The following is a 12,635-nucleotide window of genomic DNA, read 5'->3' as shown; positions in this document are numbered from 1 at the left end:
GTCGAGCAAGCCTGGTGCTAGAGAGCGAGAAAGGGTCCCTGCCTACAGCAGGGGATTGCAACTAGGTGATCTGAATGGTCCCTCGCCAACCCTCAATGTTTCTGTGATTCTATGTATGTAACATTTGTGCAGTCTCAAGCAGCACAGTCCCTGCAGCAAGGCAGAGCCGGTACCTGCAGCACTCTCTTAGAGTCCTCTGTCGCAGGGAGTGCAGTGCTGGTCTGGGCAGGAGTAGATGGTTCCTTCTGTCCTGCTTGCTTTCTCCCGTGGGAGCTGCCTGCACACGGCGGGAGCACGCTGCAACAGACACAAGAGGAGTCTGCAGGAGCCTGGGACACCTTGGTCTCCCCCCATGCTCCCACAACCATAAAGATGGGCTCCGGTGCAACGTGGAGAGACCCCTGACGGGAGAAGAGCTTCTGCGATCAAGAGGGATCAGCATTCAGCTCCCCCAGGGATCGGGGACCAGGCTGGAACATGCAGCTGCTGTGCCTGCCGCAGGCAAGCATGCTGCACGCTCGCCGTCCCTGGAGAAGGACGGCCCCCACTGGGAAACACGTGTGTCAGGAGCCTTTCTGAATTGCGCGGAGCTGGCAGGTCCAAGGAGGAGGCCACTCCTACACGAGCACACGCCATCTCCTTCTCTTTTTTGCCCAAGGATCTCACCTGGCAGAAGGCTTCTTTGCCACATCTTGCTGCCTTGAGCCTGCCTGGTATTGCAGCAGCATGGAGGGGGGAAGTGTCTTCCGCTTCTGTAGCAGCCTGCCGGCAGTGCCCCCTGGAACCAAGAAAGGAAGAAGCTCTTCACAGCAGCCCCACGGGCGTGGCACGTGAACGTGGATCCGGCCACCCGGCATGGGACAGGGCCCGCCCTCCTGCTGCTGGGACCCTTTCCCTCACCTCTACTCATCTTCCGCGCCACTGCAGCGTTCCTTTCTGCGGCGGCCCTCTGCTCTGCTCTTTTCACAGCGAGCTGAAACCTGGAAACAAAGAGTGACAAGCCTTGAAAAGGATGACCTCCTACCCCATGCAGCTTGTCGGCGGTATTTATCTATGTGTTACGCAAAGCGTGGCACCCCTTCCCTTCCTGTCCATGCCAAACCAGCACATGTAGCCCAAATTCTTTTCCACGTGCAGGCCGTTCTCTCTGATGGGAATCGGGACCGGTTGGGCACCAGTAACACAACCTTGACTCCCCATCCCTCCGGGAGAAGACACACACAGCCAAAAGGCAGCAGTAGTGAAGCAGGAGCCAGGCTTTCCAGGATTTCTCCCCGACCGCATGCTGAGCACGGAGACCCAGCAGGGCACGTTCAGAAGGAGGAGGTGGGAAGGAAGCCCGTCTCCTGGCCAGCTAAGTGCTGCAGAGGAAATGCACTCACCTCGGCAACACCTGGATTCCCATGAGCGGTAGTCTCTGACCCGAAGTCAGCAGAACGGGCCGGCCAAATTCTCTGCAAAGGGACACAGACCTGCTGGAGGCTTGCCTAGGCCATTTTTTTCATGGCTCTTGTTGACAGGAAGCAAGCCTGGCTCCCATGCCAAGAGAAAGCTGCTCTCCACCAAAGCCTCTTCCGGGAACATCAGAGCTTTGCTCTGCTCTGGAGGAGCTGGACGGCAAAATACTGAGGCCGTGCAAGGGCACTGCCAGACTTGCCGCAGGGGCAGAGATCCAGGAAATCTCTGTGCCAGTGGAGATAGCAGAGGGGGCAAGCGTGGGGAAAGGCATTTGACTGGCCTGCCACATCCAGGCTGGCCAGCGGTGATCTGATGGCGCACCCTCAAAACCTCCTCAAACTTACAGTGTGGAGCAGTGCAGTCAGGCTGGCATTGCTCTCCAGCGTTGTAATGCAGCTGGACAAGAACCTCATGCAGAGGAAGTCGTCCTCGTATGTCATAACGCCGATGTTCTTGAAGGCGAATGAGACGTGCGCCTTGTTCCTCAGGAGGGTGACAGTACAAGAGGACGGTCTCTCGCACGCAGCGCTGCACCACGTGCAGCGAGATGCCGGTGGCTCGCGAGAGCTGCCGGTAGTTCAGCCGCTCAATCTTGACATCGTCTGCAAGGAGAAGGCACATCCTCACTGCCACAGCAAGCCACATTCCCATGCAACATTCATAACCAAGTCCCAAAGAGAAGGTCCTTTAGAGAAACAGCTCTTGGGCTGTCGTTGGGTTGGGTTGGGCTGTGGTTCCTTTTGGAGGAACTCACGCTGCACCCCGAGCTTTGCAGACAATTCTCTGCTGCTCCCAGCCGTTTCCAAAGAGCAGGGAGAACACGCCCGGCCGGACATGGGGCGGGAAGGGGAAGGTGGCCGCTGCCTTCTCACCGGGGATGATGTCGGTGGGCGACTGGAGGTCCTGCAGCCACAGCACCCCGATGTCCAGCTGGAAGACAGGTCTTCGGACCGACACCGCCACTTCTTTGCTGTGGAATTTGCTCTCGGACCGCAGCAAAGAGCCCGAGTCCCGGGACCAGGACTCCCTGCACAGGAAAAGACAGAAAGGCTGACGCGTGTGTACTTCAGGGGCGGCAAAAGCCACGAACATCAAGAGCAGGGCGGCACTGCTCTCCGCCCTCCCCGCTCCCAAAGGGCAGCGGGGCAAGATGGCGCTCTCTGGAAAGCTTTGGAAAAATCTGTGGTCCCTGCAATACCGCCACCTCCGCATAGTATTTCCCGACATCCCTTGGCTAGAGAGGAGCCCGGATATTTGCAGCACAGGGACATTTACAGCCTGGGACTGATTCCCGAGGGTTATGCTTGGCGCAGGGCCAGAAAAAATCCCCCCTTTCTCCCTTTGCTCTCCCCATCCTGACCACCGGGCAGAGTGGAGCCCCTGCCTGTGCCAAACATTTGCTCAGGGCAGCTCTGGCCAAGAAGCTGCTCTGGGCACCCGGCTTGGGCTCACTGTGCTGCTGTGGTGCTCAGGGAGGGATTGCTCTGCGGGGCCCACGCTCTGGGCAGGACTGAACCTAGGGCCCTCTCCAGGGCGAGGGCCACCAGGACACCAGCCCACCTTGTCCAGCTTCATCTGTTCCAGGATGTAATCAGACACAGCATCCCAGATCGCCACAATCTCTGCAAAGGAAAGAAAAGACGTGTCAGGCTCCAGGCCAGCCTCTTCACAGCCTCTTGGCAAGCTCCTCACCCAGACAGTGATCGATACAGGCGCACGCAAACACCCCAGAAAAACACCACCATGGCTACAGAGCCGGCTGGGCTTTGCTCCAATTTCAGCCTTATGCAGAGCCCAGAGGGGAACCGGGGACATAGGAAGCCTCCGGGACATCGGATGGAGGAGAGCTGGTAGAGCTCTGTTCCAGAGCTGGAACCTACGGAAACACCGTCTCCCAGGGAAACCTGGCCTTGGACCGCCCTATCACAGGGGACTCGCCATGCCTAAAGGAACCTGGGGGCTCTGGGCAGCTCTACTATCGGGACCTGGCTGCCACATCGTCCCCAGAGCCTAGCGGGACCCTTGGGCGGGGCTCTCGCAGCAGCCCCCAGCCACGTCCAGCCAACCGCAGAGAGCAGGAGCTGCGGCTTTTGACAGCTGTAACAGCCCCCTGCGATGCCTTGCCAAGGGGGCCCGGAAAGCCTGACCTTCGGCAGAGAGATGCAGGAGCGTTGGGAACGTGTAGACCAGCTCCGAGCTGATGGTCACAGTCCAGCAGCCTTCCATGTCGCTTGCCGGCAGCCCTCGGCTCGCAGCTAAGGATGCCCTCCCTGGCTCCTCAACCAACAGTTCTCTGCAAAGTGCCCCTGCTCCTCCACGCGTCACCGAGGGTCGCCCGGTGCAGCCTTGCTGCCCCTGACCTGACTCCTGGCCACAGAAGGACAGAGCCCCTGAGCAGTGCTCCAGCAGCGCCCCAGGCCTTGCAGGGAAGTGCCGGCACTGCCGCTGCCCCAGGAAACACATCCTTGTGATGCAGTGCCTCCCATTGTGACATCAGCCCGCGTCACCTGGAGCTCTGTTAGGTCACCGGCAGGGAGAGGGGATCTCCTCTTCCACGCGCGTCCAACCCGCAGCCTGGCCCAGCCTGCCCCGCTGCCGCCCCCTGCCCCGCCGAGCGGCCCGGCCCCGGGCGGGCACCCATTGCTCACAGCAACCCAACATCGGTGTGCAGCGGGCACTGGGCTGAAACCAGGGCACACAGGAGTATTCTGGAGAGTTCTTCCATAGCGAACCAATTAACTTACTGGATTATTTCAGGAAAGAGCGCAAGCCTAACTTCAGTGATTTAGTAAGAAAAGTTTCACGTCTGCTTCATAAACCAACACCTGTGTGTTCACAGGCACACGCAAGCCTCGCGAGGTGGAAATATTGTGATCGACAATCACCGTGGTTTACTCGGCAAGTGGCACAAGAACTTGTCATGTGTCACACACGCGGAATTCAGCTCAACAGAGTCTGCGTGGCGGGCGCAAGAGGCAGTCAGCCTCGCACCGTGCCCGCCATGCATCACCCTGCCCTCTTTCTGCTGGAGCCCACACGAATGTTGGTCAGTGCTGGCTCTCCCTCGCATAAACATGTCATATCGCGGTCTCTGCAGGCAGACGAGATGCCAGCAGGCACCAGTGGAGGCACGGGGGATGCAACAGACACTGGGAAGGGACGCTGCAGAAGGATTCCTGTCGACCTCAGGCATACGTGGGCACACCTGGTGCCTCTGGAAATGCTCTGCTGCCATTCGAGCAGGGTTTCTAAGTTTCACAACCACTGTTCTACCAAGTGCGACCTGTAGGCACTCCAGTGCAAAGAAACCTCACACACACACATCAGAAAAATCAACACTTCAAGGGGAACTTTTTTCACTTAGAAGGTGCTGAGGTACTGGCACAGGCTGCCCACAGACGCTGTGCACGCCCCAGTTCCAGTTCAGCCTGGGTGGCACCCTCAGCAACCTGACCTAGAGCCTGAGCTCGCTGTTGGCCGCTGCAGGCGGTTGGAACTAGGTGATCTTTGAGGCCCCGCGTTCCGAAAGGCAGCCACGCGGCCTCCCCAGAGCCTTCTGTTCTCCGCGCTCAACAAGCCCAAATCTCTACGTCTCTCTCCAAAGGAGACCTTCCTGATGCTGGCCTTTCAAGTCACGTCCCCCACGTCCAAGTTACGTGCCCATCGTGTGCTAATGTCGTGGTGCCAATCAACGGCGTCAGCGGGAAGGGCAAAGACACCAACGTAAGGGATAGGCTTATTTTACTGCCTAGTACAAAATGCTACCAAAAAATAAAGCAGTGTCTAAAGCCAAAAGAGAAGCTTAACAGTGAAGGAAATAAGCAAGGCAGCGGGCCTAATCGTTGCTACACGAGCTCCGTGATTCAGAAAGACACATCACCAAGCGCCCGCACACCTCACCATCACCCAGATCCGCACTCACGGGGGAGCCCCGTGGCAATGAGCATCTGGAGAAGCTCTCCCGGCCACTGGGGAGTTGTACAGCAATGCATCCATCCCGTGGGCGAGGTGTCCAAAGCCGCTGCAAGCAGGTCCAGCCTTGATGCCACTGAATGAACCGATCCACGTGGCAGTCCGGGGGAACACCAACACCCGGTGCCCTCTTCTCCTCTTGCTTTTCTCCCCACAGCCTGGCCAGGGTTCGAGGAGAAACAAAAGGATTGTGCTCTCAGTTGTGCTGGACCACAGGCCTCTTTGGCAAGACTGTCTGCCCAGCCCCCCCGCGACAGGCTGCGCCGGGTAACAAACAGAGCAGCAAAGCTCCCCTCGGCTCCTTGGGGAGGGCCCGTCGTCGTCACGGAAACGCACTGTGACAGCACCCAGCTTCCAGCAGCCCGGTGATGTCAGCCGCGCTGTGACATCCTCCGCCTGCCCCGGAGCCCCAGCCTGCGAGCTTTCCCGGCCTCGCACACTAACCAGCCGAATCCTGCCGTGCCGGATGTGGCCCCTCCGGGCAGAAGCTCCGCCGCACGAACCCTCAGCGGAGGGGGCAGAGGCCTGCCAGCTCTGAGCCTCACCCGGCCGCGCTGCAGCCTGCCGGCCCGGGCTGGCCCGGTTGGGCCCCTCACAGTCCATTTCGGGCTCCCGCAGCGCACACGGCCGCCCTGCCTTTGTAAGCAGCCGCTTCAGCGTGGGGCTGTGCCGGCTGCCATCGGCCCGGGGCCCCCTCGCGCCCTACACCTCCCCCGCCCCCCCGCACACGGGGCTCCGCACGGCCGCAGCCCCGCGCCGCTCCCGGCCCGCGCGCCTCACGGCAACGGCCGCGCAACGGCCCGGCCCGGCCCGGCCTCTCCTTGCTCAGCGCCAGCGCCGCCGGCTCCGATTGCCTGAGCGAGCGGCCGTTGGCAGCCGGCTCGGGCTCGGATTTCGCCCCTCGCTGCCGGCCGCGGGTGCGGGGCTCTGCCACGTGAGCTCTCCCCTCCCCCACACCCCTCCGCCGGGCGGTCAGAGACCCCTCCCGGCATTTCTTTCTGCGCCCACTGCCATGGCACGAAGCAGACCCGCGCTCTGTACGTCAGCTCCTTGCTGCTCTGCCGCCTCGCTGCGCTTTCTGCCGCGTTCCGCTGTCACTGTGGGAAGGAAGAGCAGATCCAGCAGAACGCCAGCGCTGCAGCCCTGTGCATCCCAGCCATTAACACAGCAGGCCGTGCAGTCGGCTGCACGTGGCTGCTTTCTGTGAGAAACGCTCAAGACCAACAATTTCTACTTTGCTTCGTATTGCAATAATGGGCGCACGCCCCCTACTGACAAGGGAGAAATTGCGCAGCTGGTCAGTGAAATCCATCCCCTTCCACCCCCTGGCTCCGACGCCGCTAAAGCCTCTCCTGGCACTCATTGCTTGAGCGTCTCAGGCTCGCAGTCTTCCGACGCTGTTGCTCCGTTGCACTTCCATAGCGATGGTTGCACTTCCACAGCTCCATTACACTTCCATAGCTATGGTGACACTTCCATAGCTCCATTACACTTCCATAGCTGTGGTTACACTTCCATAGCTATGGTTAAACTTCCATAGCTGTGGTTACACTTCCACAGCTCTGTTCCACTGCCATAGCTGTGGTTGCACTTCTACAGCTCCGTTACACTTCTACAGCTCCGTTACACTTCCATAGCTGTTGTTACACTTCCATAGCTATGGTTACACTTCCACAGCTCCATTACACTTCCACAGCTATGGTTGCACTTGCGGAGCTCCATTACACTTCCACAGCTCCATTACACTTCCATAGCTGTTGTTGCACTTCCATAGCTGTGTTACACTTCCGTACAACGTCTGTTACCAACCCATTGCCTTTGGGTGTTTTGTGGTCTTTTTATGACGATAGCAGGACAGTATTTTCAACAATCTGCACACTAGCCCTGTCCTGTACCGAACTCTCCCCTGCCTTATAGAACTACCTTACCTAGTGCCTGTGCCAGTTTTACCTAGGTCGGAGCGCCCCAGTCTCAACTTTACTCTGTTCAGCAGCTTTCTTTGCGAAAGGCAGCTTATCCTGTGCTACATACAGAAATACTGGAAACTTGCCACTGCAAAAACACAGTCTGCCTCCCACAGTTTCCCCTCTTTCTTTTTACCCTTTTGTGTTTTTGCTCCAGACTATGAAGCACTTCTAATGTAAGAAAACTACCTTACTATGCATAGTAAGGGAGTTTTGATTGGATAATACTAATTACTTCGATGATGGATAATAATAATTTATCAAAACTGATCATCTTGCTGTTCTGCGTACTCTGATAGATATGTTGATTATTAAGAATAACAATTTCTTCACCCTTGCACGCTTCATCCCAGTATGAACAAGTAGTAAGTCTTGACTCAGAGCATAATCAACACTAGAGGTTCCAAGCTACTAAGGGATGTGGGGAAGATGGGGAGGTCTAGCAATAGTAAAGAAAGAATCATAGAATCATAGAATCATAGAATCATAGAATCGCTAAGGTTGGAAAAGACCCACAGGATCATCCAGTCCAACCATTCGCCCTTCACCAATGGTTCTCGCTAAAACCAGTGTCCCTCAACACAACATCCAAACACTCTTTGAACACCACCAGGCTCGGTGACTCCACCACCTCTCTGGGCAGCCCGTTCCAGTGCCTGACCACCCTTTCAGACAAGTAGTATTTCCTAACGTCCAGCCTGAACCTTCCCTGGCGCAGCTTGAAGCCATTCCCTCCAGTCCTATCACTAGTCACCCGAGAGAAGAGGCTGACCCCCAGCCTCACTACAACCTCCCTTCAGGTAGTTATAGAGAGCAGTAAGGTCTCCCCTGGGCCTCCTCTTCTCTAGACTGAACAACCCCAGCTCCTTCAGCCGCTCCTCGTAAGGCCTGTGCTCCAGACCCCTCACCAGCTTTGTTGCCCTCCTCTGGACACGCTCCAGGGCCTCCATGTCTTTCTTACAGTGAGGGGCCCAAAACTGGACACCGTACTCAAGGTGCAGCCTCACCAGTGCTGAGGACAGGGGGATAATTACTTCCCTGTTCCTGCTGGCCACACTATTTCTGATCCAAGCCAGGATGCCAGTGGCCTTCTTGGCCACCTGGGCCCACTGCTGGCTCATGTTCAGTCTAGCGTCAATCAACACCCCCAGGTCCATTTCCTCTACACAGTCTTCCAAACCACTCTGCCCCAAGCCTGTAGCGTTGCCTGGGGTTATTGCGGCCAAAGTGCAGGACCCGGCATTTGGTCTTGTTGAATCCCATCCCATTGGCTTCAGCCCAGCTATCCAACCTATCCAGATCCCTCCGTAGGGCTTCGCTACCCTCAGGCAGATCAACGCTTCCAGCCAGCTTGTGTCATCTGCAAACTTACTGAGGGTGCACTCAATGCCCTCATCCAGGTCATCAATGAAGATATAAAACAGGACAGGCCCCAGCACCGACCTCTGGGGAACACCACTCGTGACCGGTCGCCAGCTGGATTTAACTCCATCCACCACCACTCTCTGGGCCCGGCCCTCCAGCCACTTCCTTACCCAGCCACGAGTGTATCTGTCCAAGCCACGGACTTGCGAGGAGAATACTGTGGGAGACAGTGTCAAAGGCTTTGCTGAAATCTAGGTGGACTACATCAACAGCCTTTCCCTCATCCACCAGACGGGTCACTAGATCATAGAAGGAGATCAGGTTGGTCAAGCAGGACCTGCCCTTCGTGAACCCATGCTGGCTAGGCCTGATCCCCCGCTTGTCCCGCACATGCCGTGTGATCTCCCTCAAGACAATCTGCTCCATAATCTTCCCCGGCACCGAGGTCAGGCTAACAGGCCTGTAGTTCCCCGGATCCTCCCTGCAGCCCTTCTTGTAGATGGGAGTCACACTGGCAAGCCTCCAGTCTTCTGGGACCTCTCCCGCCAACAAGGAGCGCTGATAGATGATGGAAAGCGGCTCGGCTATCACCTCCGCCAGTTCCCTCAGCACTCTCGGGTGAATCTCACCCGGTCCCATGGACTTGTGGCAGTGCAGATGGAGTAGCAGGTCCGTGACTGTTTCCGCCTGAATCGTGGGAGGTCTAGTCTGCTCCCCAGCCAAGGCTGCCAGGACAGAGAGTGGAGAAACCTGAGGATAACCGGTCTGACTTCTAAAGACAGATGTAAAGAAGGCATTCAGAACGTCTGCCTTTTCCTTATCCTCAGTGGCCACGTTCCCAGCCTCATCCAGTAGAGAATGGAGATTCTCCCTGTCCTCCTCTTACTCTAGATATACTTGTAAAAGAGTTTCTCGTTCCCTTTTACCCCAGCAGCCAGGTTGAGCTCAAGCTGGGCTTTTGCCTTTCTGATTTTGGGAATCAGCCCGGGGGGCAGTTCAAAGCAAGCGCATCCACCTTTGCAGAACCCTTGGCAATACACTCCCCAGCTACAGGCAGGAGTGCTCTCGAGCCCTGGCGGGAAAGGTCTCTCAGGTGCCCTCGTGTTCCCCTTGCCCCTGCCTGCTCCTCGTCCCCACGGAGCTCCCCCGTGGTTCTGCCACGGAATTTCTGTTGCTGGAGGGAGCTGTGGGGGGTACGAGGTGACACACGACTTCTGCACAGGAAACGGGCACGGCCGGCAGAGGTGACTGTCATCCTGGGAGACCACTCCTGGAGAGCACGGGCCTACCGGGCCTCGGGAACAGCTCTCGCTGCCACCCAAATTCCTCCCGCAAAGCACAGCTCCAGCTGCCTCACGTTAGCTTATGGCGACAGACACGACACCAGCACACTGACTGGAAAGAACGCCAATTCTCTTTATTTTTATCTGGGATACTCTGCGTCCAGGCCTGGGGCCCCCAGTACAGGAAAGACGCAGACCTGTTGGATCAAGTCCAGAGGAGGGCCACAAAGATGATCAGAGGGCTGGAGCACCTCTCCTGTGAAGAAAGGTTGATGGAACTGGGCTTGTTTAGTTTGGAGAGGAGAAGGCTCCAGGGAGACCTCACTGCGGCCTTCCAATGCTTGAAGGGAAGAAATAAACTGGAGGGGAAACGGCTGTTTATACGAGGGTGGACAGTGATACGACAAGGGGGAATGGTTTGCAACTGAGAAAGGGGGGAAGAATTTGGTTAGATATTAGGGGGAGTTCTTCACTCCACGGAGGCTGGTGACGCACCGGAACAGCCTGCCGAGAGGTGGTGGATGCCCCATCCCCAGAGGCATTCAAGGCCAGGCTGGATGTGGCTCTGGGCAGCCCGGACTGGTGGCTGGTAACCCTGCACATTGCAGGGGGGTGGAAACTAGATGATCTTCAAGGTCCTTTTCAACCCAGGCCATTCTACAAGTCTTTGATTCTACGATTTGCCATTCACAGGTGGAAATCCGGACAGCTTCCCAGCCCCCTTGCCGACAGCTCCAGCGCCGTCACCACTGTTGCCAGCACCTTCCCCTCTGGAGCGGTACGAGCATCGAGCACTAGGGAGGTGAAAAGGACAGTGCACGGAGCGTTACGGGCTGAGCGCAGGCAAGTACCGCAGGCTGGGCTCCAGCCCGGCTCTCAGGATCTGCTGCCTATGCAGCTTACCAGGGGAGCTGCCGCTTCAGCTCCAGCTTCTGCCGGTTTCTTTCCGCGGTGTCAGCAAAAGCCTCTTGCTGATGGAGGTGGGGCTCCAACCTTTGGAGCACCTGAGCTGCTCGCGGGGAGAGGAGGCTGCAACCGGAGGACAAAGTCATCCCTCAGGCTCTGCTGAGCCCCCTCTGGCTCTCCCCTCACCCAGCCCCGCACCCCCGTGCTGCCGCGTGTCCCCACCCTTGCACCCCGCCAGCACTTTCTGGCCTGGGCCGTGCTCGTCCCCGAGCTGGCAGGGTCACAGCTGCCCAGAGTGCCTCAGGCAGCCAACAGAGCCCGCACACACTTACTCGGCATGCAGTGCCAGCTTGGTCGCTGTTCCCATTTTACTTCCCGCGGAGGATCCACATCCTTCCTCCACCTCCTCCTCACTTGCTGTCCCCGGGGCTGGGCTGGAGGACGCGGAGCCCACACGCTCGCACTGGCAAACCGCTGCCAAAGAGGAGACAGTGTCAGCAAAACGGCTGGGAGCACAGGGCTGTTTCCCACAGGCCCTCTGTCAAGGGCCCTGCTGTAGGCCCTGGCAAGCAGGAGACTCGGCCCTGCCAGCCCACGGCTGCCCGCCACCCTTCTCCCTGCGGGGCTGATGCCAAGCTCTCCTCCCAGGGAGGAGCAGGCCAGCCCCTGCCGTGCCGCTCGCTGCCCGTCCTGCTCCCACCCCCTGAGCCCTGCTGAGCTCGCACCCTGGCTCAGAGGACGGCGGCTCTTGTCAGCAGGGTCGATCCCTGACAGTACCTGCAGTGGGAGGCTGGTCCTCCCCTGCACTCCAGCCTTCCCATGCCGCTCTTTCTGCCCGCGTTTGCTCTACCTGCTGCTGGTACACGGGCCACGTGCGGTCTGCTTCATTCCACAGGGCAGACACTTCCCGGAGCTCCTGCAGAGAGACAGCAGCATACAGGATCAGCCTCAGCCCCTGGGGCCTTCCTTCAGCTCCACGCTCCTGCTCCTCGCCTCTGGAGGAGCAGGCCTGGCCTGTCGGCACTGCTTTGACCCTGAAGGATCAGGGGCCCCAAAGCCAGGCCAGGATCCGCAACTTGTGGCAAACATGGCTCACTGGTCGTATCCCACTCCCACAGCCCCTGCTCAAAATCAGGGTGCTGTGGCAGGTGGCAGGCCAGGAGGCGAGAAGAGACAGGGCAGGTGTGCAACACCCTCCAGCTACAGAGGAGCCGGAGGAGTGGGCAGAAATGAGAAATGATGGCACCCAAAGGCCTGTGCTCCAGATCACTGCACACGCAGAGGCTTTTGCTTCCCTCCGTGCGGAAGCACTCCAGGCCGGGCTGGATCAGGTTTAGAGCAGCCTGGTCTAGAGACAGGGGTCCCTGCCTACAGCAGGGGATTGCAACTAGGTGATCTGAATGGTCCCTCGCAACCCGCACTGTTCTGTGATTCTATGATGCTAACATTTGTGCAGTCTCAAGCAGCACAGTCCCTGCAGCAAGGCAGAGCCGGTACCTGCAGCACTCTCTTAGAGTCCTCTGTCGCAGGGAGTGCAGTGCTGGTCTGGGCAGGAGTAGATGGTTCCTTCTGTCCTGCTTGCTTTCCTCCCGTGGGAGCTGCCTGCACACGGCGGGAGCACGCTGCAAACAGACACAAGAGGAGTCTGCAGGAGCCTGGGACACCTTGGTCCTCCCCCCATGCTCCC

The 12,635-nt window shown here is 58.3% G+C and overlaps 3 protein-coding genes across 3 annotated transcripts in view; all 3 read right to left on the bottom strand.

Annotated features, from left to right (window-relative positions):
* The window catches only part of LOC121107844 (coiled-coil domain-containing protein 81-like), a 26,231-nt gene extending 19,576 nt beyond the window's left edge, over positions 1-6,655 (bottom strand). Inside the window, exon 1 of the mRNA XM_046904841.1 lies at positions 6,459-6,655. The gene's annotated coding sequence lies outside the window, so the exon portion shown is untranslated. The remainder of the gene's footprint in view (positions 1-6,458) is intronic.
* On the bottom strand, positions 125-942 carry LOC124417002 (coiled-coil domain-containing protein 81-like). Its single transcript, XM_046904898.1, has 3 exons — positions 901-942; positions 667-778; positions 125-297 (listed from the first exon to the last, which is right to left on the bottom strand). Exons 1-3 carry the CDS (start codon positions 908-910, stop codon positions 135-137), a joined length of 285 nt encoding a protein of 94 aa, XP_046760854.1. The 5' UTR covers positions 911-942; the 3' UTR covers positions 125-134.
* A 4,021-nt stretch (positions 6,656-10,676) lies between the features above and the next one.
* On the bottom strand, positions 10,677-11,321 carry LOC124417003 (coiled-coil domain-containing protein 81-like). Its single transcript, XM_046904899.1, has 3 exons — positions 11,281-11,321; positions 10,946-11,071; positions 10,677-10,836 (listed from the first exon to the last, which is right to left on the bottom strand). The coding sequence occupies exons 1-3, from the start codon at positions 11,313-11,315 to the stop codon at positions 10,716-10,718; spliced, it is 282 nt and encodes a 93-aa protein (XP_046760855.1). The 5' UTR covers positions 11,316-11,321; the 3' UTR covers positions 10,677-10,715.
* Between the last annotated feature and the right edge of the window lie 1,314 nt (positions 11,322-12,635).

The sequence above is a fragment of the Gallus gallus genome, chromosome 31, assembly GCF_016699485.2.
Source record: "Gallus gallus isolate bGalGal1 chromosome 31, bGalGal1.mat.broiler.GRCg7b, whole genome shotgun sequence".
NCBI classification, from domain to species: domain Eukaryota; kingdom Metazoa; phylum Chordata; class Aves; order Galliformes; family Phasianidae; genus Gallus; species Gallus gallus.
The sequence above is the reverse complement of the archived record's forward strand: the minus strand, read 5'-3'. Positions and strand labels throughout refer to the sequence as shown.